At 47.5% G+C, this 26,895-nt stretch overlaps 1 protein-coding gene across 2 annotated transcripts; it reads right to left on the bottom strand.

Moving 5' to 3' along the window:
- Positions 1-1,762: 1,762 nt before the first annotated feature.
- On the bottom strand, positions 1,763-23,440 carry Bag3 (BAG cochaperone 3). 2 transcript variants are annotated; one of them, XM_076834543.1, is made up of 4 exons: positions 22,960-23,440; positions 7,762-8,088; positions 5,887-6,288; positions 1,763-3,147 (listed from the first exon to the last, which is right to left on the bottom strand). In XM_076834543.1, the coding sequence occupies exons 1-4, from the start codon at positions 23,143-23,145 to the stop codon at positions 2,317-2,319; spliced, it is 1,746 nt and encodes a 581-aa protein (XP_076690658.1). In that variant the 5' UTR covers positions 23,146-23,440; the 3' UTR covers positions 1,763-2,316. The 2 variants fall into 2 exon arrangements, with proteins under 2 accessions (XP_076690658.1, XP_076690659.1); XM_076834544.1 differs by having other exon boundaries at positions 1,763-3,144.
- Positions 23,441-26,895: the final 3,455 nt, after the last annotated feature.

The raw sequence follows: 26,895 nt of genomic DNA, 5'->3' as shown, positions 1-26,895 counted from the left end.
GCCTTAGATGCCTTGTGGATCGGGACTCAAATCTGGTCTCTGCTCCTGGGTGTGAAGTGAGCACATCACTTCCCATTTCTCACCTGTTAAATGGGGGTGATAATAAGTCAACTCTTGTCTTCTGCCAGGCCACTTTCAGTTCTTTGCATTTCTGAATCGATTTAATCATTTATCTCCATTTTACAAATGAGGAATCCAAGAAAAAAATGGGTCTGAAACTTCTCTCTCAAAGATTATCATATGTGAAGCTGTGGTTCGAGCCCGGTTCTGATTCATTTGTGCTCTTAACTGCTTTTCTAAAGGGTACTTGGATGGATAAGCAAGGCCAAACTCCCCGACCATTGGTAGATTCTCAGTAGGTTTTGGCCCCCAATTCTACAGAGGCCAAGACATGTATATGAGTAAGAGCCTTGCTGGCGGCTGTACCCAGTCCCCACACAGGCCCAAGGAACACCAACTCTGGCAAGTGACCTGGCTCTGGATACCCATGCTTTCTCTAACTTGGACAACTGAAGGTACTCTAACTACTTACGATGCTTAGTGATGAAAATGCTATCAGCCTAATTTATTAACTAGTTGAGGAGGCTTAACTAGCATTCAAAGTCCATTGAGAATAGATGCCCAGGGCCCAAAAAGAAGTGGTCACACAGACTTTCATTTTAAAAATAGTCTGGGGGCTGGGGATGTGGCTCAAGTGGTAGCGCGCTCGCCTGGCATGCGTGCGGCCCAGGTTCGATTCTCAGCACCACGTACAAACAAAGATGTTGTGTCCGCCGATAACTAAAAAAAATAAATATTAAAAAAATTCTCTCTCTCTCTCTCTCCTCTCTCACTCTCTCTTTAAAAAAAAAAAATATATATAGTCTGGGAGTTTTCTTTTCCTACTTACAAGTTCAAGTTTCTAGAATCAGTGGCATGTCAGCTTGCCCTCCCCAAATGAGTTCACTCAGGAATGCTGGCAGACTCCCGTCAGGGTGACTTCAACCTTCCTCAGCAAGCTAAGAGTGGCAAGTACAGCAGTGTGTATTTTTGTGTGGCATCGTCAGGCACCAATATTAAACTCAGTACAGTCATGAGAAATTCAGCTCAGGGACTCCAAAGTCAGTGTGCTCATTTGAGTTCCAAGGTCTCAGGCCTTTCTCTCCCTTTTCAAAAAATCTAGCACATCTCCACATTCTGGGACCATGGCACACAAAGAACTATATTCTGCCCTAGTGAATCCTGAGTACATCTGGCCCCTAACCCCAGAGGTTTCTAGGAACCCAGTCTGGGAAGGAAGATAAACCTTGTCCCAGTCTAGTTTGGTGACTCAGAGGTATGACATAAAGATGATCCCAAGGCTATCAGAGCACATTTCTAATCCCCGTGACCTAGACTCCACAGAACTTTGGCAATTGTGGAAACTGGCTTCCCTGTGCACTTGTGAACCATCCCGGTCAGCCCCATGGGGAGGCCAGAGAGTGGCCCCAGTCCAGGTGGGCAAAATGCTGCCCAGTGGCATCTCAGCCATTGGCTGGTGGCCTGAAGGTGTGTGGCAGGCACATGCCATTACCTGAGTCCACAATCCTGGGTCTTCCCAGGTTCCAGGTGTAACTGGAAAAGCGATCAAGATTCACACTCTCAAGAGTTGGAGGGGTAGAAACATTAGGAATCCCAGAGCCAGCTAGTGAGTACGTTGACCATTGATTCTGACTACAGCCAGGGACAGAAAATCTTGATGCCACCACCCTTTTCAATGTTTTAGAAATCACACACACACAACTGAGTTATATAATTACTTTATTTCCCCTTTTTTCAAATGTAACATTATAGTTGTCCAACATACAGATATGACTATAGCTCCTTACATCTTATTCTATCTAAAAGTTAGATATTTGAACTCTGAGATGAAAATCATCCCATTACAATGGCAACATTTCTGAAAAATGGATTTCATATTTGTGTGATGGGAAATTTGACTCCCCATCTACCCCCCCAAAAAGACTCCTCAGTTCAGAGCTACAGAAAGACAGCTCACAACCACAGTTAACACATGGTGCCCATGCACAGTGGGGACCCAAAACAATAAGCGATGGGGTTAAACTTCTGAAACAAGCAACTTCTTATTTATACAGAGTAAGAATACAGAAGAAAAGCTTCATTTTCCTTTTAGCCCTTTTATTAGTGTTTTGCCTCCACCCAAGTTACTGTGTACGGAACACCTACAAAAAAATAAAAACACCTGACTTAAAGTCCCTGAAATGCATGCAACTTAAAACTCCCTAAAGCACACACAACAGTGCCAAGTCTCCAAGTCTGATTCTTGTCTAATGGGGACTATGGTGCGGCTGCTGGGGGGCCAGCTGAGTCCGTCGTGCTGCCGGGGTTAGGAGCTGCTGCTTCTTTGGCTTCTGGCTGCTGGGTTGCAGTTTGGGCTTCTTCATTTCCAGCACTTTTCTTCCCCTTGTCTGCTGCTGTGGTACCCACCCCCATGATCTCCTGCAGTGGTGGATCTGTTTCAAGGTTGCTGGGCTGGAGTTCATAGACCTGGACTTGACCTGGGACGTCGATTGCTTTCTGCTCAAGTTTTTCCAAGATGGTCTGAACCTTCCTGACACCATCTCTCCTGGCCTGACGTACATCAGCTCGTCCTTCAGGGTCCACAGAATCCAGGGCCAGCAGCTCTTTGGTCAGATACTCTTCAATCATCAGGTACTTTTTGTCAGTCTTCTTGCCTTCAAAGTTGTCCACGGCCTGCTCCAGCCCTTGCACCTTCTCCAGGATGGCTTCCACTTTAAGCACACCTGGATGTTTTGGGGCGACCTCAGCTTCTCCTGGTTTGGGGGGTGTGACTTCTGTAGGCGCAGGGCTGGGGGCTGCCTTCTCTTCTGCAGCCACATTCTTGGGGGAAGAGGGGACAGCAGAAGGGGCAGGGCTGGGAATTGGAGAAGGGGAAGGACAAGGAATTGGAGCAGAGGGAACCTTTACTTCCACCTTCTCAGAGGCAGGAGGCGGCTTCTGGGTAACAGGTTTAGAATCCGCCTCCTTGCGGATCACTTGAATCGGGATGTGTCCAGGAAGGAGATCCGGTCCAGTTGGGCCTGGCTTACTTTCTGGTTTGTTTTCAGGTGGGGCAACAGGTGGGGATTCTCGATGGGTCATGGGCTGCTGAGAAACAGAGAAAAGATACAGAGGTATTTAAAATAACTGGCTAAATGTCACAGGTAGTTGTTTGTAGCTAGTATCAATTAGAAGAAAAAAAAAACTATTTTTCTTGGTTAAGTTTAACCTTATAAAAGATTTTCAAAGTCAACAAACAGCTTAAATAAACATATGGTGTTAATCCTGTATCTGACCAAACCATTCTCCAAGCTTCCACTAGTCACTCTGGGCTATTTGTCTATTAACCTCACGTGCACTGGAGGTGACAAGTCTTGTGGCAAAGAAAAGAAAACCAATATAATTTCCAAAAATGAGAATAGCAAAACCTAAGCTAACTGCTAAGCAGGGTTTGCTCACGGTACATTCCCAAATGATACCGACTCAGGATGCAGACAGGGAGTGGCTGCCTTGGTCTGCCTCCTTACCGTGCGCTCCCTGCTCCCGGGGGAACTTTTCATCTCCTATTTCAGGAAAGGAATGATCTTCTGCTTTTTCAAACCTATGACAACCTAGTGCTTTCTGCCCAAACTAAGGTATTTTGTGAGAATAAGCAAGACACTCAAAATAGTTAACTCTAGAAGAATCCTGCTTTAGCACATCTGTGCCAGAGCCTAAAGCTCAGCTGAGCTGTGGTACTTCCCCAGGTAGAACTCAGGCTGTGCACTCTTTCTTATGACTACAGTTGACAGCTGTTATTTTTTAAAAAATGAACGATGCTCAAAACAGGAATACTGTGGCTCTTCTAGTATATAAATGAAAATCTAAAACCTGTGTAAAAATCTCACATGCTCCAGTTTCATCAGTGGGGAAATAAATGTTGGATTATTCTATTTCTAAACTATTTCCAACTTAAAATATTAATTCTACTTTTATGTTCAGTTAGATTAATTTTTAAAAGCCTCCAAAAAAATGTTCTCTGAACAAGCTATAAAAAGGGAGGTCATAGCCAGGTACAGTGACACATACCTGTAATCCCAGCAACTTGGGAGGCTGAGGCAGGAGTATTGCAAGCCTGGACAACTTATTGAGACACCACCTCAAAATAAAAAATAAAAGGGACTGGGGATGTAGCTTAGTGATAAAGTGCCTCTGGGTTCAATTCCTAGTACCAAAAAAAAAAAAAAAAAAAAAAAAAAAAGATGGGGAGGTCACCATGATCCATGTAAAGATTAAGTACCATTTCACTAATTATGGATCTAATGTGATGAAGCCATCTCAACACCAGCATCCTTTTTTGACTGAATCTCTGGCCAAACTTTGGTCCTTACTACTCATGCACCCACCACATGGCCCTCTTTGGGTTTTTAAAGGCAGTGGTAGTCTGTGTAACTAGTGACTTCAGCAAAACTTAGGAGAAGATGTCCTATGGCTCGTGATCCTTAAAAATGTCAAGGTCATCAAAGCATCAAAGTCTGAGGAACTGTTCTAGAGATTGGATGATGCTACTGCAGAACACCCTGAATCCAGGCTGGTCTTCTATGGCTAGCAATGTCTTTTTTTTAGGAAAATATCTGCTGAAGTATTTAAGAATAGAGGGATGACATTTGCAACTATCTCTCAGACAGTTAATATATGTAGTTAACGTATGTCGAGAGAAGCAATGACAAAACAAATACAGAAAAATGTTAACTGATTGTGTGAAGGGTACATGGAACTTCTTTTTGAGTCTTGTAACGCTCTCTGTAAGGTTGATATTATTTCCACATTAAAGAAAAAAAACACCAAAAAAAATTTTAAAATGAGGGTGCTCTCTCCATTCCAGGGCCCTGGACAGTGTCATTGTTTATAGGAAAAGGATAACCCACATTCATTCACAGGGAGCTTCCTTTTAATTCACTGCTCAAGCTGCAGCCAGAGGGACCTTGGCTGCTGATGTTCTGCTGCTAGGCTGCTCAGTCTCAATGACTTTCTCCTCCTCCCTGACTCAACAACCCTGCTCCACTAGATGACAAGCAAGTTGGTGTCCAGGGCCTTCACCAGGCCAGGATGGTTTTCTACCCACTACGGCTGGCTGATGCATCAGCCAGGGACCAAAGCACCTGACCAAAAACTAAAGGTATCAGACACAGTTCCTGTCATAAGGCTCACAGCTTACAGAAAAGATGAACACTTTAAAAGGCACAGAATAGGGTTGGGGCTGTAGCTCAGTGGCAGAGCATTGGCCTAACATGTGTGAGACACTGGGTTCGATCCTCAGCACCACATAAAAATAAACAAAGGCATTCCTGTCCATTTACAACTATAAAAAAAGAAAAAGAAGAAGAAAAAACAAAAAGGCACAGAATAATCACCTGATATACCATAAAGGGCTCATGGAAGGCACCATCAGAAAGATGAGCAGGTACCACAGAGAAAACAAGATTGACTGGTCTCTTGGGAGGCAGTAGGTGGGGAGAGGGCCTGGGACTGTACAGAGGGGCTTGCACAGTGGAGAAGGGGACAGTTGATCTAATCAGGCTGTGAGCGTGTGGACAGGGGTGTGGTGGGCATTAAGAAACCTGGTCTCCGGTATGAGGGTGACAGCATAGGTCTCCTAAGACAGCCAGAGTGGGAAATGATCAGCTGAAAAGAGCGGCGGGGCCACAGCCCTTGTCCTACGTTTCTGCTGAGGACCAGCGAGCCTCACTTTTCTCCTGTTGTGCCCAAGTTAACAAGGCGGGAGCCCACAGTACCCACAGAGCTCCTGGCCCCTGGATGGAGATATGCTTCCACCGCAGCAGTCTGCTAAGAACCGACTTCCCATACCTGGGGCCTGTCAACCACGGTGTGCACGCGAATGGGCGACGGGGAGTGCACTGGTGTGCTGCTTCTGGCTGGCGAGCCCTCCCGGCTGGACACACCCCGCACTGGTGACCTGAACGGGGAGGCTGCTCTCACAGGTCGGGGCTCCCACTCATCACCCTGGATCTTGTGATACACGGGCTGGTGGGTCTGGTATTCACCCTGCTGAGCCGGGTAGTGGGTCTTCTGGGCTTGGTGGAGGGAGGGCTGGGCAGCAGGCCGGGCCACATTCTGCTCATGTATCACTGGGATGGGGATGTAGCCCCGAGGCAGCTGGTGGCTGCCCAGGCTGCTCCTGCCAGAGGAGGGCAGGCTGGCCGAGGAGGATGAGGAGGAGCAGTCGGAGGCCGCTGGAGACTGGGACCGCTGTAAGAGACAAAGGGCAGAGGGTGTGGCCCCAGGAGTGACCCCACAGCCCTGGCACACCAACCTTTCACTGTGCACCTACTCAAAGCAACACACTTCCCAACACTTTCCACACAGAAATGTTTCAATTTTCAAACTGGGGTGTTAAGGGCTGAAGGGTGGCCCAGTGACAGACCGAGTGCTCAGCAGGCATGGGGCCTAGGTGCAGTCCCCAGCCCCATAGAGTAGCATTAAGACTGAGAGCTTCGGAATAAAGGGGCCTGGGTTCAAATTCTTACTAGCTCAATAGCTTTCTCAGCGTCATCTGAAATACAGATAAAGCACCCCATATATACACTGGCCTGTCCTGACCAGTAAGTAAAATCATCTGTGCATACACATGGCGCCCACAGGAGTGCCCCATCCACAGTGCTGGCTGCCCTCCTCCACCCTTTGCTACTCATCTAGGGAGGGTGACAGCTGGGAGCTTCATGTGTCCCCTGTGAGGCCTGGGGCAAGCCAGGCCCCTTTCTCTTCTGGGCCACCTTCTATTCATCTAGAAAATGAGGAGGCCTTTTCTCTGCGTTGGTCTCTAAGGGCCTTATTAGCTTAAATTTGCCAAGATTTCTCTGATGTGTCGCTTTGATTTTTACAGCAAACACATTATACACATAGGTGTTTCCTCTCCAAGGAAAGAAAGAACCTCCTGGGACCCCCCACTAACTATGACTTTTTTCCCCATGCAGGTGGTAGAGCTCAGAGGCCATCATGACTCTGGGTACAGACAGGGAGTGAGGATCTGTGCTCAAGAACAGTGCCAGTGGGCACAAGGGGATGATCTGCAGTCAGAAGACAAAAAGGGCCTAGTGCTCAGGAAGCCTACTAAGTCCACTGGCCCACAAATCCCCACCAAGGATCAGATTGACAACTATTCTTCAGCTGTTGTTGCCCTGAATCCACCAACATACCCTAAAGTGAAGGGTTCTGGGCTGAACCTATCTTTGGGCTGCTGCCTTTCTCATTCCTTATCTGGCTTTCCTTGTACACTGCAGGATGCTCTGAGGACAGGTATGCAGTCCTGTTTTCATTCTCTACATAGTTCTGAGCGGTTGATATTTATCCATAAGTACTGAACTAGACCAAAATAATACATAGCTCTTTCTGAAACAGAGAAGCCCAGTGTAAATAAGGAACATCAGAATTAGGAGCCAGGAGGCCAGTCTTCAGGGTATCAGCTCGGCTGCTCTCTCCTTTACGCATTTGGACCAAGCAGTTTATAGTTCACCATCTTGGTCCCATTCCTTAATTACAAAAATAAGTCATGAGACTCCTGCCCTGGGCACCTAAAAAAAACACCTGTGAAATGCTGGGGGATAGCATGGGACTGGGGTCCGCAACCATCTTTGCTTGGGAGGCTGCTGATACTACAGACCAGGCCCTGATGCCTGCCCATTACCAGTGCCTGGCCCGGGGGTGAGCCAGGCCACTCCTTACCTCAGGTCCATGGGAGGCTGGGGGCTGAGCTGCTGCAGCTGCTGCCACCTGTCCACACTGTTTGTCTGGCTGGGTGGCTTCTGGCATGCTCCGAAGAGGTGACTGGGACCTCTGAGGGGCAGCTGCGGCTGCCTCAGTTCTGAATCGCTGAGTCCCAGGATGGGGATAGGCATGGAAAGGGTATGTCTGCCGGTTCTCAGCCCCTTCGTGGAGGACGGGAATGGGAATGTAGCCTGGTCGGAGCTGGGGGTACACAGGATGGCCTTCCCTTGTGGGAAGTAGCCTGGAGCCCTCCCGGGAAGGGCCATTGGCAGAGGACGACGTTTCCTAGAATGAACAGAAGAGAAACAGACTCATGAGAAAACAGAAAGAAAATACCCCCGAAGAGGAAATTGGTGCAGAGCCCTCTCTCTGCTCTTCCAGAGCGACTTGGGTCCCCAGCTTAGCCAGGGAGTCTGGCTGCTCCACAGTCCCCTGCTTCTGTTGAACATCCCTTCTTCTACAGCAGCTGCTGCATGGTCAGGCGAAAGCAGAGGAGCCAAGGTAACTGCTGAGCACAAGGGAAGCCCCAATTTCCCAAACTGGTAAGACAGGTTTCTTCTCTGGGTAACAATGGGGAGGCAGTATATGCAGGAGAGCTTGACTGTCCCCCAACCTTCAGATTGGAAGGTGATCTCCCAGGGACAAGACTCAATTTCCAACTACCAAATTACAGCAAGACTCTCAGCTTCCAAAAAAGGTACAAGTTTCCCAACTGTACCAGGTTTATACTGGACCCAAACACAGACACAGTTTAGAAACTTTCAGAGAGAAGTAGGGTGGCGATAGCGGTGCTGCCTCTTCAGAAATGCTGTTAGTACAAGCTACAAGGGAGGCACTCAAGATCACAAACAGCACAGAGAGGGAGCAAAACCCAGGGATTAATTGTGCTAGTCTTATGATGCCAACGGACAGTCTTTGCCTAGCCAAGCTTTAGTCAGACTCCTGAACCTTCTCCCAGGCCCATCTGTGCACTTGTAAAATCTAGTTTTAGCAAAAGAACTCTCTATACACGGTTACCAAACCCCCTCTTCCACGTCTGATCATCTCATTATCTGATGAGGTTCCTGTCTCCATCATCCCCAGGTCATTTCTGATCACCTGGACGTCTGTAGCAAGAACGCTGTCACAGGTTAGTAGAATGTTAGCCAGAATCTCTCTTAGGCCTTGATGTTTCTTTCCTTTCAGTCATCTTCCATCCAGTGACCCTCACACTGCTCCTTGGCTGTAAAGTCCCCACTTGCCCATGCTGTGCTGGGAGTCGGGCTCATCTGCCCCCCACCTGCAGAACTCCATTGCAGTGATCCCTTCTCCTAGCCCAGTGGTCTGCTTTAACAAGTATCACAGAACAATTTTTTCTTTAACAGAACAAGGCCTACTTGAACTAGGAGAGTTGGGGTCCCTCTCTTCTGTCCTCTCATGAAGTTCTCTCTTCAGTGGCTTGGCTATTTTGGGACCCTTGAGAAGGCCAAGTTCCAGATGTACCACAGAGAAAGATCTTATTTCAGACAACAAGGCTGGGCAGCCACTCACTGGGTGATGCCACCTCTCACCAAGCAGAGGCTGCGTAACACAGCTACCAACCATCTCCCAAGCATGAAAAGCCTTCTCCAGAGGAGGGGAGCCACTGATGTGTGTCACTTGTATATATCCGAGTAGGTCAGGTATTAAAGAGAGAGGGCCTTGCTTAAGGAAGCAGCTCTCTGAATGGCAAACAGGCGAAGACTAAAAAACCTATGAGCTTTCGGGGTATATTTTCTATTGCTCAGAGTTGGTCAAAAGCAAGGACAGATCCTGAGGGCTGATGTATGCTTTGAGGGAAGAGACCATTAATTCCGCAACGTTTCCATGATGTTTCTATTTATGTAGAGGCTTGGACACCAGGTGGCTGGCCCTGGGATTTAGCCCTTCCAAGCCCATCAACTGCTTCTCTCCTGCTGAGACCTTGCCCCAGGGAGGGCCTCCAAAACACAGGAAAGGCAAGGGTGTCACTGTGTCCTTGGGGATATAGGCAGACAGGCACTTGGCACTCTCAGATTAGAATGACCACGTGCTAGGGCAGGAACATTATTTTAGCCTGCTTAACTCTCAGGTCACCCAAGAGCAGGGACAGCATCCAGACCTCACATTCAGAAGCTGGTTCTTGCTATGAGATGGGCACCATAGAGAGCCACCAAGAGGTGCTGCAGGCATCCTCCGATACTCAGTGTGGAGTCCCAACAGTCCTTTTGGGCAGTCTGTCCACTAAATGGAGCAGCTTTCCTTCCAGGCGAAATCAGAAGCCCACTCAAGTCCTCTGATGTGGTCTTTGCTAGCTGACTGGGCCCACTGCTTCTCTAACTGTAAAACAAAAAACCTCACCCCCAGTAACCTCTGGAGGAGATGTTAGTGGCTGGGAGGGTTCTAGCTTTCTAGACTCTTTATTTTGAGGTGATAGAAATATTCTCTTTTTCTGGGTGGTGGTAAATAGGTGCACCCCTGTGTAAAAATCTAGCAAACTGCACATTTTCCTAGAACCCTGGGTAGAAGACTGGAAAATGACTAAGCCATCAGGCACAAACGCAAAGGCTAAAGGGGAAGGGTGGCTGGGGCTGCTTTTCTTTACAATCCTGAGGTCCATGGCTCCTGGACCTGGGAGAATTAATGGCCCACTAATGCTGTTTAATAAAATGCAAATGTTGCATCAGGAAGAAGTTCCAGACGCCCCCTCCACTCTGGGGGGTTTTGTTTAGAAAACTATTGCTTTAGGTGACTGAAAAATTACACCAACTTCACAGAACAATCAGCAATTCCACCTGAAAGAATAAAAAGTGACACTCACACCCACAGCAAGGCCTGTGCTCACACCACAGCCTGAGGGCCCCACTCCCGGCATTGCTAGAGTCCAGTACAAATGACTGATTTTTCTAAGTAAAAAGCACTGCCTGGAGACCTACAGTGCCCACTGCATTTTCATCAAAATCAAGTTAAAAAAAAAAAAAAAAGAACACCCCCCCAAAAAACGTGTAATATTATAATTCCCCAGAATATGACTAAAATATCTGTTTAGTCCATTAAGAGGTGTTCTCAAGTTCAAGCACAATTCTAGAGACAGTCTCTTGGTTACACTAGCATCCTTCAGATATGACTCATCCCCTGCTCCAACCTGACATCAATGGGGAGAAGCCACCTTCTAAGGGGTGGGGTATGGGTGGCGCTGGGTGATCACATGACAGGGACTGGGGTGCAATCACAGTCACCAAGCTGATGACTGCCCATCATCACCGAGACCTGCCTGCAGCTCAGCTCATTACCCTTATCTTTAGGTAAAAGGACATCAGGAATATACACAAAATCTAATTAGAAAATAAGTGCCCCAGGGCCTTCCACTGCTTATCTCACCACATTAATTTATAAAATAAATTAGTTAATTCTTTCCCCTTGCCTGAATATTGCATTAAAATCTTCTGAGGCTTGTCTTAGGGCAACAAATAACTCCATGAGATGGCTGGGATTGAAAGCAGAAAAAAAAATACCTCAGACAAGCCAAAATTTTGTCCTGTTAAAAACAAGACATTATTATTAGAGAAAGCCTGAGGTCAGGTTTGGAGCCCAGGCAAGCTGTTGGGCTTATCTGCTTAAGGTCACGATTGCATGACTAATTGTTTGTAACAAGTACCTGGCACTAAGGGGACAGCCAGGAAATCGGAAAGAGACTGCAGTTGGTCCTAGGTCTTGTTCCACCTAAAACCACCTGTGAAGCGAACATCCAGCAATCCCTCCCTGGACCTTATTTTCTCAACTATGAAGAGGCTGAACACCACCCTGGCTGCAGCCCTTGTACTCTAGGAGATGGGCAGGAAGCAGGGATCGGATGCCTGCCAGGTGTGGGTCTGGCAAGGCACAAGCTGGGTACATGCACATTCATAGGATGGCCATACAGAAGGGCTGGCCTTGACCCATCTACAACTGATCCCCCGAACACTGAACACTCTGAACCCTGAAAACAGGCTCCCTCTGTGAGGCCCAACCCCACAGCTTTGGTTTTATGGCCACAGTGCTCTTAAAAAGTGGGCTCAAGGGCTGGGGTTGTGGCTCAGTGGTAAAGTACTTGCCCTAGCGTGTGTGAGGCTCTGGATTTGATCCTCAGCACCACACAAAAATAATAAAGGCATGGTGTCCATCTACAACTAAAACATATTTAAAAAAAAAAAAAAGTGGGTTCAATACCTACAAACCTCAGCTCCCATCACCCTGATGGGAACTGAGGGTTATAGCAGCTCCTGGGGCTGCCACAGCACTTCTGATGATAGCCCTGAGTCTTAAAGTAGGACACGGATTCTATTAACTGGGTTTTTAGGCCAGAAGAGCCTTCACCCAGGCCAGGCGTTGAGTTCTCTAACAACACTTCAAAACTTCTAAAACAAAGGAAAGAGGTGGAGGAAAAGAGCAATCCTGGAACTCCCCATGTAGCCAGGGCCTGGTCACAATTCAGCAGCGTGGCTTACCTCCATCAGGCAGGAGACTGGAGCACAAAGCTTTCATGTTAAGCACAGGGCTGAGCCTCAACATGCTACCACCACTTTCTGTTTGATACAATGGGCCATAGGAATGAATTAAGTATTACTGTCAATTTGTTATATAAATAGTCACTTGTGTCCCTACAAGGAACTCTAAATTCTTTCAGTTTCCACCAGATTGTGATACGGGGTCTTTTTCCACCACTCCCTTTGCTGGGTGGGGTAGATAAGAGAATGAGAAAATTCTGAATAATAAGCAAGGCCCACATTCCACCAAAGTCCATTCATAGGACCTCTAAGAAGGTGGAATTTTGTCCTGGGACTTCTGGTAAAACAGAGATCCGTGGAGGCCATAATCTCTGTGAGCCAGCCTGAATCAAAGCTGATGGGAGGTTTGCTCTGATACTTGTTAATCATTTTATCCCAGGACTAATAAAATGAATGTCCCTCTATGTTTCTACTGGAGAGTATTTTTAGAAGATGAAACCAGCACTGCTTCACCTCCTCCTCCTCCTCCTCCTCCTCCTCCTCTTCCTGTTGTACTGGGGACTGAACTCGGCCGTGCACAGGCCAGGCAAATGCTCTACCTCTGAGCTGCGTCCCTAGCCCCTAGCATTGCTTCTCTTTGCAGCTGTGTCCAAATAAACAGGAATGAACAACAGAGCCCTAGTCTGCAAGTTGTCGCCCTGGGCTCCAATCCCTCCCTGCTGCTCACCAGTAAGGAGCTGGGGCTCCTTACTACTAAGACTCAGTTTCCCCAGCTGTAAAATTCCTAACACTCTGCGAGGGCGGGGGGGGGGGGGGTTGAAAGACATAGGTGAAATAAAGACGTAAAAAGGCTCTGTAACTTCAAGCCACAACCTGCCCTATACAGTCATGTATCTTCACTCCACAGATAGATATGGATAAACGCAGCTTTCTCCAGCAAGGGTTAGGCCTGCTGTTTGCAAAGCCCAGTTCCTCAGTGGTTCTCACCAACTAGGTAAGAAGCCTAATAGCGTTGTAGGCCATTTATCTGAGAGCTTTGAGGGCACTAATTAACAAGAATGCCATTTTTTCTGCTGAGAACTAACCTGGAAGCAAACACAGCCAAAAACCCCTCAGAAGGCCTCACCTCAGTATTTTTCCCTTTCCTTCAGGCCTGCAAGCTACTCTGGGGAAGGGCCTATACACCAACTCACTGCTGGGAACCAACAGCAGGCTGGGGCTCCCTGCACACAACCAGAGACCTGGGGGAGAAAAGGCCAGGCCAGGCTGGGGCAGGGGGCAGTCCACAGGAGGCAGAACATCTGCAGGCATCTCCTCGACCTCCCTTACCAGGGCCCACAAGCAGTCCTCAAGCCAGCTATGCACACTGGCAGCTTTTGAGCGTTTCTCCAATGGGGGAGAGGTCGGGGCTCAGAGCCAAGTCTCTAGCCTCCCCATTGTCCCCACACCCAGGAGCCCTCCTCAAGGATTCCACTTAGCAAATGTGGAAATGGATGAGGTCCAAGGTCACACAGGAAGTGCACAGCCAGGCCAAGATAATCCAGCTCCTGTACTCATGGATTCAGGGAAAAATAAACACTACCTACTTCCTCTTCAAAAAAAAAAAAAAAAAAAAACCAGAAGAGGAGAAGGAGCAAGGCACCTTCTTTAATCTACCTACAGTTAGGAATCACAGAGGGATAAGTACCTGAAATCTCCACACCAGGAAGCAAGATCTCCCTGAATTTAAAGAGACCTGGAAGGGACCATCCTCACACCTGGACATTTCCACAGCCTTCTCAAGGACTTGTCCCACATCAAAAGTGGACACACTGGTTCCATCTGCTAGATACCAACCATGCAAACGTTTGTTAGGTGTCAGTGTAGGATGACAGCAGATGTGCATTTTGTACAAAATATACTTTGCCAAGAGAAAAAAAATCTCCCATTTGTAAACAGCAACTGGGGCAAAGGGAGACCCTCTTGGACCAACAGTGAGTCCCTTAGGGAGATTCCTAGGAATTCTTCTCCCTACCCTAAACAGCTTCTCAAAGCATTCTTCACATAACAACCACATCTTCCCCCAGGATGATGAAGACAATTAGAAAACTCCTTCTTCCATCTGTGGGGACATCTTTGCCCCTCTAAGCTGGGTGCAGGTAACAGGGTCCATGGGCTCTTATTAAGATATCTTGGCTCTCCCCAGCTTCTAAGGATCCTGGTACCTAGTACCTTCCTGGCACTGTCCTCAGGGCTGTGCTGGAATGTCCAAGAGACAGCCTGTCCTCAAGGAGTTGGGCTGAGTAAGGCAGGGTTCAGGGCAGCTCTGGGCAGGAATCACCATACCCAGGCCTGTCTCAGGTGGAGGATGAGGGATTGACAGGAGCTGGAGCTGGGGGCTGGCTAAGGCTCTAGGAGGCCTAACAGTCTTCATGTGACCCCTGGCTGCATATTGCCGTCACAAGGGACACAGCAAGGCCAGGGTTCTGAGGGATGTTTAGACACAGTTAAGGTGCAGTCAGCTTAACTTGGTGCAAAGGGGATGACAGGAGGTCTGACTTCTGAGAAGCAATACTCAGGCCCATCTGAGAGCTAAAGGTCCTATGCATAGCCACATCTACCACATGGGGCAGCCAAATGCCTATCTGCAAATACCCTCTCACCCAGCATCGAAGGCTGTGAACATCTCCAGGGACTGTGCATGTACCGATCCAGGTCCAGGCTTTGAACTAACCCCCTCCATGCAACATCTCCCTGCAGTCTCCCAACCCTGCTGGACAAGTACAGTTGCAATTCCCATTTTATAGAAGTGGGGACTGAGGCCCAGGGAGGGTGAACAATTTAACTAAGCTCTCTAGATCGTGAGTTTGTCTGATGGTAAGCTCAGCCCTTTCACTAGCCCTTTCCTGTCACACCTCTATGCTGTGTGATTAACATCTCCAAACTCTTCTTTGTCTTCCTGGGGTAAATGCAGCAGGAAGGAAAGCGTTTCATCTGGCCAAGCTGGGCTGAGGTTCAGACCTGGAACATTCAGTACAAGTGTGTGCTGGGTCAGGAAGCCACTGCTCTGCTGAGTCATCGGCCCTGCCAAGACAGGGCAAGTGAGCGAGAGTAAAGACACTGGCTCAGTTCTGAGTCACCACAACCTCAAGATTGCAATGGCGCCCAGCACAGGGCCTCTGGAGGGAGAAGACCCTATTCAGCAGCAACAACAGGGGCTAACCCTTTCTGCACCGGGCCCTGTACCGGGGCCTATTCCACTGACCCAGGAGGTTCAACCCAGCATCGTAGCAGCTGCCTTCTCCTTGGCACATGTAGGTGCCTTCCTCTTCCTCTTCCCCACTATCTGGGTTTTTTAAACCATTCATTTCTTCAGTGTCCAAGAAGAAATTTTTAAATTTTGAAATAACTGCAATTCTACTTTAGTGAACACTGAAGAAGTTATTTTGAAATAGGAAAGGTCTGTTCTCCAACAGGATGCTAAAGAATTTCCAGTAGAAAGTCTCACCTCAATTCACCAGGGCCCAGCTCTGTGCTAGGAGCCTTGGGCAGCTGATGTGTTTACAATAGGCTCCTGACACACAAAGGAGCAGGCTACACTTCCAGGTCTTTTTGAATTGGCAGTGAATAAGAAGCTCTGCATATGCGGCGTCTGATCTTACTGCCCACAACAAGAAAAAGAAATGAAAAAGTCTCCTTTCCCAGTGTCGCTGATCCCTAGCTGTGCAGACAGCGTCTGGCTGCTGTTGGCTCCCAGCCCCTCCCTCAGGCAGGCTGGCTGGAAGATGCTGTGTCACTGGTGGAAAACAGAGCTTCTCCAGGCCCATCAGGATGGACTTGGGGAATTAACACTGACATCCTCTATGCAGAAAACAACATTCAAAAAGTGATCACAGGGACAGGCCTCTGGGGGGACAATCAGGAGCCCAGGACAACACTGCAATGCTGAGGAACCAATGGAAGGCTTCCAGTGACACACACCCTCCACACTTCATCAGAGGCAGGCCACACAGTAGTTTTTTCCAGCTCAGAGAATGAAACAGACGGCCCCAGAACCTGCAACCGCCATATGAGCCCAAGGCAAAGCAGGGAGAGCCTGCTTCTCATTGGAAGGAGGTGGGACATGCTTCATGGAGGAAGGCATCGAACAGCACCCCTGTCCCTTATATGGCATTTAATTCTGTGACACGAAAACAACAGCCCACCTCCTGAGTTAAGACTCAGGCTCAGGAAATGGGCCAATATTTCTCATCAACTGTACAAAGATGGATTCAAGGCTATTTATTACGTGGGGTTGGGCCTGGGTATGAAGCAGCCTGGCCCACTAAAGGCAACTGTGTGGGTCACTCCTGCAGGATCCTAGGTGGGGAAAGCTATAACAGTCTTTCTGTGACCCAAGGCCAGGCAAATCCCTTCTCCAAGCCTGTTTTCTCAGGCATTAAGGCATACTTAAGAGCTCCTACCTCAGAGAACTGTCCTGAGGATTTAAAAAAGACAAGATCTATTAAAGTACGCATTCATATCTTGAACATAGGTATCAATATGTTGACAGACCAAGAAAAATCCATTCATCCTTTCCTAAGGAAATCTTTCTGATTAAGCTTTTGCAAGCTGCCTGGCCCCCTGAAAAGCTGACAAGGCCCCAAGTCATCTTCATAGAAATATGTGAAGACTTAGTAACACTAGATATCACACAAAGTATCACAAGTGGCAGGCAACGATGGAGAGACACCACATCTGAAGAACAACAGGATCTGGCATCTGGCCTTAGAAGTCTGGCTGAGTCTAAGTGGTGAGGAAGAAACAGACTGGGGGTGTGGAGCTGATTCACTACAGAGGGGAACCAGGGAGGGGGCTGGAGAGTAATAGTCACATGTGGTGGGTTCCTGGGGGCTGATCTAAACTATAGGGTCTCAGAGGTTCCTAATAAGTAGGACCTTTGTCTTCAGCTTCCGGTGTTTCAATATAGGCCTCCGAAATATTTAAGAGCAGCATTAAAATGGCAAAACTTGAAGGAGAAAGAGCAGGTTTGTATTATGTATGGTTTCCTGTTTTGGATGGTAAACAACAGAACATCATTTTTAAATGTCAATAAAAAGTAATAAACATGCAGAGTGGTTTATATAAGGCAACTGTGTGTCATTCCAGAAATGAGGACAGTGCTAATCAAGCCTCATGGGTGGTATGAAGCTTTGTGACTCACCACCAGCCCTGATAGCATCCAACATATAAGCCTTCCCAGCCCTGCCTAACGTCAAATGCCACCGTCCCTGCACAGACTCTGCCCTCATAAAGGGGAATCTACTTCACAGAACAGGTACAAATTATACTCTCCGAGGTACACTTAGTTCTTGAGTGAGCCAAACACAGGCTGTTCTTTAGAAAATGAAGGTCTTGGAGAGCCCGGCTCCCAAGATATGCGGCCACACTCTTCACCCACCCCCAACAAAACACTGTTCATCCAGTAGCAAAGGCATTTGTTCAGCCATGACTGCAACTTGCTGGAAATGCGAAGGAGAGAATGGGCCACTCATCTCCCGACTGTGCTCCGAATCTGCTAAGAGACACAACAGCTTGCAATCGATCCAGAAAGAGCAAAATGATCTCATCTTTAAGAAAATTCAGGAGGCTTTGCTGAATCTGACGCAGAATAAACAGCTCTCTCTGCTCCAATCATACTTGAAATACTTCCAATTTTCTCTGAAGGGATGTTTCTTTCACAGCACCTGAGTACAACCTGCCACACTGTGATGGCGAGTGAATGCTGGGAGGGCCAGACGGAAAGAAGGAGTCCCTGATCTGGCTCATTTCTTCTGGGGTGTGGGGAGGTCTCAGGCCAAGAGACTGACCACCTCCCCACTCTCACACTGACACCTTGCCAGACACACTCTGCTGTGAAACTGTCTTAACCCTGTCCCTACCTCTGCCCAGAGTCACACTGCAGAAGCTCAGGCACTGGGAAAGTTTCCCCAAGGAAAGTGAAGGCTAGACAATCAACTCTGCAGGCCAGACGTGAAGCAGGCACGGCTGAGAGATTCCAGGACCCACACAGGCTCGTATCACATCCCAGCACATCCCCCATCCCCCCACCCCCGTGCCAAATAGGATCAGGCCCTCGTGGCTCTCAAGCCAGTCTGGCAGAATCAGAGTCAACAGAAAGCTCTTTGGACTTAAGATTTCTGGGCACCACTCTGAGTAACTCAGATCCAACATGGGGCCCAAGTTCCTTTGGAGACTGCCAGCTGGGAACCCCAAAGATCCACAGAGCAAGAATAGCCTCGCTCTGTGAGGGAAGAGTGTCTGCCTGCCATCCAAGAAGGTATTCAAGTGACCAGAACTCAGAATACCTAGACTCTGCTTACTCATGGAGTACTACAGGTGACCGTGCATCTCCAGGGGCCACAGTGATCACTAACTTCTCCGACAGGAAAGGGGTCTGGGATCATACAAATTTGCTAGGAGATTAGTGGGAAGGCAGAAGATGCAGAAAATCAGAATCCAGGAAGACTGCTGGTGGGAGGCCCAGCTACTTATGAAGACCAGGCACGGTGGCTCACACCTATGATCCTTAGTCTAGAGAGTAAGGCAGGAGAATCAAAAGTTCATGGCCAACCTCAGCAACTTAGCAAGACCCTGTCTCAAAATAACAAATAAGGGGCCAGGATTGTAGCTCTGTGGTGGAGCACTTGCCTAATGTGTAAGGCACTGGGTTTGATCCCTGGCACCACATAAAAATAATCAAATAAAATAAAGGTATTGTCCATCTACAACGAACAAAGTATTTAAAAATAAATAAATAAATAAGATTGGGAGGTAGCTCAATGGTAAGGTACCCTGGGTTCAATCTTCAGTACCAAGAAAAAAACAAAAGAAAAAAAAAAGGTGCTGGATGAAGCCAGTGTCTTTGCAGTCATGACACTTGCTTTTACTTGCCCCCTTGTTAAGAAAAGGAGGGGGGCAGAAAAGACCTGCTCTAAACACTTCAGGGAAAGGTGGAGTATCAACGTAAGAGGACAGAATTTAAAACTAAATAAAATACAAAATGCTAGTCTTTTTCTTCTTTCCATGAAAGCCATCTCTTTACCAACACCGTTAGATTATAAACATCCCAAAGCAGAACCCGCCCCCAAGAGAGCTTTGTTTCCATGCTCGCTGAATACTTTTTATTGACTGGCAGCATTTCTTCTCCAACATGAGGCTGCTTAGAGGGTCCTCCAGTTCAGCTCCTCCAAAAGAGCCCTTTTCTTTAGAACCCAGCTCTTCTCTCATTATGCATTAGGAAACCAATTTCTAACATAAAACAACACGGAAGGATTTTCCACTGTATTTAGTCTGGATTAAGGTGTGATTCACGTAAGTGGAACTGCATCAGTTGCCCAGATATTCTGTGACTATCAAAGCACTGTTTTGAAAGCAGTGAAACCCAGACATGAAGCAGGAGCAGCCGGGAGGATCTGACTCTCAGACTGACGTCAGTTTTCTCCTTATGTTTTGGTACCACACCGACAAATCCCAGGTAGTCAATTTGATTTAAAAAAAAAAAACAAAAAAAAAACTCTCTTCTTGAATTCATCATATCCACTCATCAAAATCCAAGCAAACACAGCAGAGTTGAGTGACCCAATGTGATGGGGAAGACATAAAGATGCTCAAGAATTCCATCCCACATGCTTCAGTCTTATAAAAACTCAAGCCACTTCTAACTGCCTGTTCTTAGTGGCTCCATACTGTTCTCTCCTTGCTATTGGTGCTACCTCTATGACCTTCAGAAACCCACTTGAACTCTCTGCATTTCTTTATCAATAAAATAAAGAGACTGAACCAAAGATCTTTAAGGAGTTTTCTTTTCTTTCTTTCTTTCTTTCTTTTTTTTTTTATGATACTGTGGATTTTACCCAGGAGCACTTTATCTCTGAGCTATATACTCAGCTCTTTCTAATTTTTTGTCTTGAGATGGAGTTTCACCAAGTTGCTGAGGGTCTTGCTAAATCACTGGGATTAGGCCACCTATCCCAGAACTTTCAAGAACTTCAAAATTTTCACTGTGCTGGGTATGGCACACACCAGTAATTCCAGCAGCTCAAGAGACTGAGGCAGGAGGATCGCGAGTTCAAGGCCAGCCTCAGCAACTTAGTGAGGCCCAGAGCAACCTTTATTTATTTATATATGTGTATATATATATATATATATATATACACACACACACATATATATATATTTATATATATATAAAGGGGAACTAGGGATGTGGCTCAGTGGTTAAGAGCCTCTGGGTTTAAACCTTAGTACTAAAAATAAATAAATAAAATTCAGATTTAAAAAATAAAATTCTGACCATGAAAATTTCAGATCAACTCTTCCAACCCAGCCCTTCTATTTTAGTAGTTCATAGCTTCTATTTGTTGAGAACAGTAATTTTTTCCCTTAAAAAGGCTTATGAAATTCCAGTCTAATCCATCCATAGGAAGATCCCAACTTGCTGGGTAAATCTCATGTTGAAAGCAAAGTACCAGGGCTGGGGATGTGGCTCAAGCGGTAATGCGCTCACCTGGCATGAGCAGGGTGCTGGGTTCAATCCTTAGCACCACATTAAAATAAAATAAAGATGTTGTGTCCATTGAAAACTAAAAAAAATCAATATTTAAAAATTCAAAAAAAAAAAAGAAAGAAAGAAAGAAGCAAAGTACAAGCAATGTATGTGCTCAAACTTAATCTTCACTCTCAACAAAGGGTGCAGGCAGATTCTGACTGGCCATGTGTCTATAGGAAGGACACCTCAAAAATATAGATCGTTGGGGGTTGGGATTGTGACTCAGTGGCAAAGCGCTTGCTTAGCATGTGTGACGCACTGGGTTTGATTCTCAGCACCGCATATCAATAAATAAAATAAAGGTCCACTGACTACTAAAAAAAATATATTTTTAAAAAATATAGATCTTCTACACCTATGCACCCTGAAATAAGAGGGATAGAGTACAAGCTTCACCCAATAAGGGGTTGAACAGACAGACAAAAAGATATATATAATTATGCCCATCCCAGATAATTACAGCCTCTTGTTCTGATTTTTAGGAATAAATATACAATTAATTTCTTGTAAATGTAAACTGCTGGATATACAATGCCTCACTCTTGGATACCTAAGTTTTATCAGTATCTTTAAGAAAAAAATAAAATGTGAGCTGGGAGTGCAGTGTTTGTCCAGTATTTGGGAGGCCCTGAGTTCTATCTGTGGCACTGGCCAAAAAATGAAGTGCCTAAAAGTGAAAGTGAAGTGGGTAATACATATCTTTTTAAAAAAATAATGGTTATCAGCTCTTAATTGCTTTTAATTTTTTCCAGACACCAGTAATAATTACTCTTTAGGTATATTTATTTTTCCAAACTTTTTACTTTGAAAAATCGCTCAAATTTATAGAAATTATTACTACATCAATGTGTTAATTATAAAATTTTAACTATATTTTCAAATGAGCAGATTCAATCCAAAAATTTTAAATTATCTTTTAGTTGTCAATTTACTTTTTTTTTTTACTTTATTTATATGTGGTGCTGAGGTTCAAACCCAGTGCCTCACACATGCTAAGTAAGAGCTCTACCACTGAACTACAATCCCAGCCCTCAATCCAAATATTTATTTTCAAATTTCCTTGCTCTTCATCCCAAATTTGTATTTTCAAATATTCATGCTCTTGAAGGTATCTCTGCATATTTGACACTGGGGTATATATTTGCTGCATTCACAAGAGTATCGCTCTTCAGTTATTTATGTACTGGGAACAAATCCTAAGTATTTTAATACCATAACAAGAAGGGGAATGTGTGCCATTAAAATTAAAAAAAAAAATACATATTCTCTTTCTCTCCAGTGTGAGGCAATGTGGCGAGGCAGGGGCCAACTATGAGGCAGTCAGGGATCTCTAGCACAGAAACTGCCCGGGAGTAGAGTACCTTGTGGGTTTTTTGTTTGTTTCTTTAAACAAGTGACATTAGACTACCTTATTGAAAGCAGTTTCAAACAGTAATACAGCTGTAATTTCAAATACAGAAAGAATAAAAACTAATGAAATGTATTTACGCCAGTGTCCTGAGTCACTCTATGTCTGAGACAGAGTAAAGTCAACACAACCCTCAACCAAGTTGTGGAACTAGAAGGTGAAATTCCCCCAAAGTCCCCCCCGCCGCCCGCCCTTGCCTGCGAGGAGTTCTGGCATCCGCACAGAGGGACGATGCATGAACCGTACAGGGTGCCGCCGATCTCGGGACGCAAGGCCGGGTGGGGAGAGAGGCCGCGGCGGGGCCTGGCCAGGGCCTCGGCTGCTGACCAGGCCGGCCGCCCCTCCCGGGGCCCAGGAGCGCGGGCAGCTCCAGCACCAGGCCCTCCGCCCCTCGAACAGGGCGAGTGGACCCAGCGTCCCCCTGCGGGTCGCACTCCCTGGGCCAGCCCTCGGGGGCTTCTCTGGGCCCGACGCCTGTCAAGGGCGGGTCTGCAGAGGGTATTCGCCCGCGCGCAGCAGGACGCAACGGGAGCGGCGACCTACCCCTGCGTGGGGGTCGCTGTCCGCCCCGAAGGCCGTGAGTCCGCGGTGGCCTTCGCCGACCTCCGGCGGTCGGGAGCCCCGGCGTACCCCGCCGGCCCAGTCCCCCCGCCCGGCCTGCTCGCCGTCGAAGTGAGGCCGCTGGCCCGGCTCACCTTGGGACCTTGAGGGGGCACGCGCGGGTCGTTCCACGTCGTGGTGCGACTGTTGTGGTCCACGAAGAAGGGCCAGCCGGTCTGCGGGTCGATCTTGATCTCCCAGCCCGGGGGCAGGGGGTCGCGGTCACCGGCGCCGTTGCCGGACGCCATCTGCACCATGGGCGAGTGGGTGGCAGCGCTCATGCTGGGTCGGGGTCGGGCCGCAGCGGCCTCGGGACGCGGGGTCGCGGGGTGCGGACACTTCGCCGCCGCCGGTGGAGCGAGAGCTCTGCGCGCCGCCGACGTGTCCGGGAAGCCGGCCCCGGGCACCTTTATGAATTAAAGGACGGGGTGACGTGGCCGGAGAGGGGTGGAAGTGTCTGGAAATAGCCTCCTCGCTGCCAAAGGGGAAGGAGGAGATAAAGGGAGGTAGCAACTGGCCGGCTAGAAACTTCTGGTCCCATCCAGAGAAGTTGGCGGCCGTGCGGGTTGGATGCGGAGCTCCGCCCTGAGTCATCGGCTATAATCGTGGCGCGGCGGGGCGGGGCCGAGCCAGGGGCGGGGCCGGGGCGGGGCCGGGGCGGGGCTCGTATCCCCTCCCCCACACCTTCCGGGTCCTCCCTCCCTCCCCGGAGCTGTCTCAATCGCGTCCCCGCGAAGGGATCACCCAGAGGTGGACCTGGGCGCCTGGCCGGCCCGGGGCGTCCTCTGTGCGCCCGGGCGGGTTTCGGTCTCCAGCCTCGCTGCCTCCTTCGCGCCGCATGGGTGTTCCCGGGACGGGAGTCCGCGCGCTGCCCCTCCTCTGAATAAGATAGAAGTCGTCTTCAGACTAAGTCGCGCCCACCTCCAAACCCTCATATACTGATACTCGAGGACCCTGGCGTACCTTGGTGACGTTTAAAACACTTTCTCTCAAGGGCGCAAGTGCTGCCCAGGAGAAGCTCGGGAACACTAACCTGACGAGCCTGGAAGAAAACGGAAGTGCAGAGGAAAGGAACCTGCCTGCCTTTGGAAACCTAAAGAAGAAATCATATCGACTGATGGTTTTATTCTTGAACCTCATATCTGTAATAGAGGAACATACACTGCAGGAAACAATTTTAAAGAAAAATCACATTTCTTGTTTTTTTTTCTTTTTTTTTTTTTTTAATAGTAGAGGTTGGTTCTTGATGTCAAATCTATACCCTTGTTTGGAAAGTAGGCACCAAACCAAACCATGAAAATTCTTTATTTGGTTGATTCAATGGCAGTTTCACTTGTAACTTCACAAGCACCCTGATTCTCCTATGTATTCCAGAAAAAATCGGGGGAGGTGCCAATCTAGATCCTTAGGCATGACGACTCATTCTCTTTCCTCAGAAATATCTTGAGGGGCTGGGGATGTGGCTCAAGTGGGATGTGCACGCTTGCCTGGCATTAGCCGCGCCCGGGATTGATCCTCAGCACCACATACAAACAAAGATGTTGTGTCTGCCGATAACTAAAAAATAAATATTAAAAATTCTCTCTCTCTCCCTCCCTCTCTCACTCTCTCTTTAAAAAAAAAAAAAGATATATCTTGAACTAATATTGGGCCTGATTTCCCAAGTTGAATTCAGAGAATATTCTGGAGTTGGGCTGGTGGTGGGCCTGTAATCCTAGCTATTTGGGAGGCTGAGGCAGGATAGCATGAATTGGAGGTCTGCCTGGGCAAATGATACAGACCCTGTCTCAAAAAGAAGAAGAAGAAGAAGAAGAAGAAGAAGAAGAAGAAGAGGAGGAGGAGGAGGAGGAGGAGGAGGAGGAGGAGGAGGAGGAGGAGGAGGAGGAGGAGGAGGAGGAGGAGGAGGAGGAGGAGGAAGTTGGAGGAGGAGGAGGAGGAGGAGGAGGAGGAGGAGGAGGAGGAGGAGGAAGTTGGAGGAGGAAGTTGGAGGAGGAGGAGGAGGAGGAGGAGGAACAATCCTCAGGTCTTTTCCTGCCCTCAGATTATTCCCCTGGAGCAAATACTAGAGAGGTCTGCCAACCCTTTCTAGTGGGATTATTCCCACTTGCAAAGGTCTTATTTGCTTTGAAGCCGTAAAAGTGCAGAGGTGATCAGGCCTCAGGGACTGACTCAGATCATGAAACATAAGAAGGATCCATGTACAAACCTGGATGCCTGCACACTAATTTACCATGAGAAATCTGGTGGTGATAGGGTTGGGTTCCATCTCCACCAACCCCAGCACCATTTAAAAAAATAAATAAAATTACTGTTGAAGGAACTGGGCCCTCAAGTTCACGGGTCAGTGAACTTATATGCTTATGCTTCCTTATATCTGAAGCCCTGAGCGCAGGGCTGGACCTAGAGTCCCTACCAATAAACATTGTTGATGTTCATGAAGATTGAATCCAAAGTGAATTTTTCTTTCTGTCTTCTTCTTTGCTTCCCACTACAACTACAATTAAACAATGAGAGTGCATTCTGCTGGCCAGTCCCCTTAGAAGGGAAGGAAACAGGTACCTCTGGGATTAACATAGCAGCTTCTGGTGATTGTACTGTACTCTACTGGGACTTCAAATGGGCTTCTTTAAAATGGAGGCATATGCTCTGAGAGCTGGCTGGAAGAGCTCCTTTGAGCCATTCTGAATAAGGAGTGGCATGTCTGAGTTCAATGGCTTTTTTCCCTCCTGGTCTTAGGACACTCATTCCGTGGCCTCCTGAAGATCTCTTGCCCAGATCAGAAATTCAAGTCTAACCTTGAATTCCCTTTCTCTCTCACCATCCAGTCATCACCCCTTCCTAAATATTACTTAACTCAATGTGCTCTTATGTGTTTTCAGTGCCATCAACTTGTCCAGGTCACCTTTGCCTCTCATCTGGACACTGGCACAACCTCTTTTTGGGTCTCCCAGCTCTAATCTTGTCTGTCTCTATTCACTTGCCTGTATGTCAGCCAGCATGATCTTTTCAAGCACAAAATGGGCCTTGTCCTTTCTGTGGTTAAAATCCATCCATGTGGGCTGGGGCTGTAGCTCAGTGGCAGAGCACTTGCCTAGCATGCGTGAGGCAATGGGTTAGATCCTCAGCACCACAGAAAAATAGACAGATAAGATAAGGGCATTCTGTCCATCTACAACTACAGAAAAACATTTTTAAAAAATCCATCCATAACTCCCATTGCCCTCTCAGAATGCAAGTTTACATTCCTTGTCCTGTGTGCACAAGGCCCTTCCTCCCAGTCCTGGCACACTCTGGCTGCCCCTGCAAACTGTGTCATGCACACACTGCTTCCTCCACCTGGACAGACCTCTCCCCACCCCACCCCCACCTGTTGCTCCCTTTGCTTGACTGGGGCCTCTTCATCCTCAGGTATCACCTTCAGCGTTGCTTTCCATCCTCCTTCTAGTCTAGGTCATGTGCCTCTTCTAGGTGCTCCCATGCACGTCCTGTGCCACCTTGTCAATTGGGTTGTAATTGCTTGTTTCATTGTTTAAATTGCTCAAGGATTGAGTTTCTTGAGGGCAGGAACAGAATCATGATCACTGCTGTGTCCCCAGCCTCTAGCACAATGCCTGACAAATAATAGTTATTAAAGCAACAACAATTTCAATGTCTACCACTTATGGAGCAATTACTACATGCCACATATTGTGTTGAGGGTTCCATGTGGATTATCACATTTAATCTTTGTGGTGGAAGCTGTTATGTGCTGCCCAGGTCTCTTTCCAAGAATAAGGGACTTACTCTATCCATGACTGGGAATGCTACAGGAAAAGGGCAAGACACAATCTCATTTATCTGCACATCAATCCTAGCATGCCCAGGCTTTTATTAAACCCATTGAATGGATGAAGAAACCAGCTTAGAGATGTCTAGAAACTTTCCAAAGTTCACATAAAAATCTCAGCTATCCTTCAGGGACAGGCTTAGCTGAAGAAAACTGCCTGATCCATGGTCCCACTTCCTTGGAGGCAACCTGTGTCCAAGGCTGA

The sequence above is a fragment of the Callospermophilus lateralis genome, chromosome 15 (genome assembly GCF_048772815.1).
Source record: "Callospermophilus lateralis isolate mCalLat2 chromosome 15, mCalLat2.hap1, whole genome shotgun sequence".
Taxonomy (NCBI): domain Eukaryota; kingdom Metazoa; phylum Chordata; class Mammalia; order Rodentia; family Sciuridae; genus Callospermophilus; species Callospermophilus lateralis.
The sequence above is the reverse complement of the archived record's forward strand: the minus strand, read 5'-3'. Positions and strand labels throughout refer to the sequence as shown.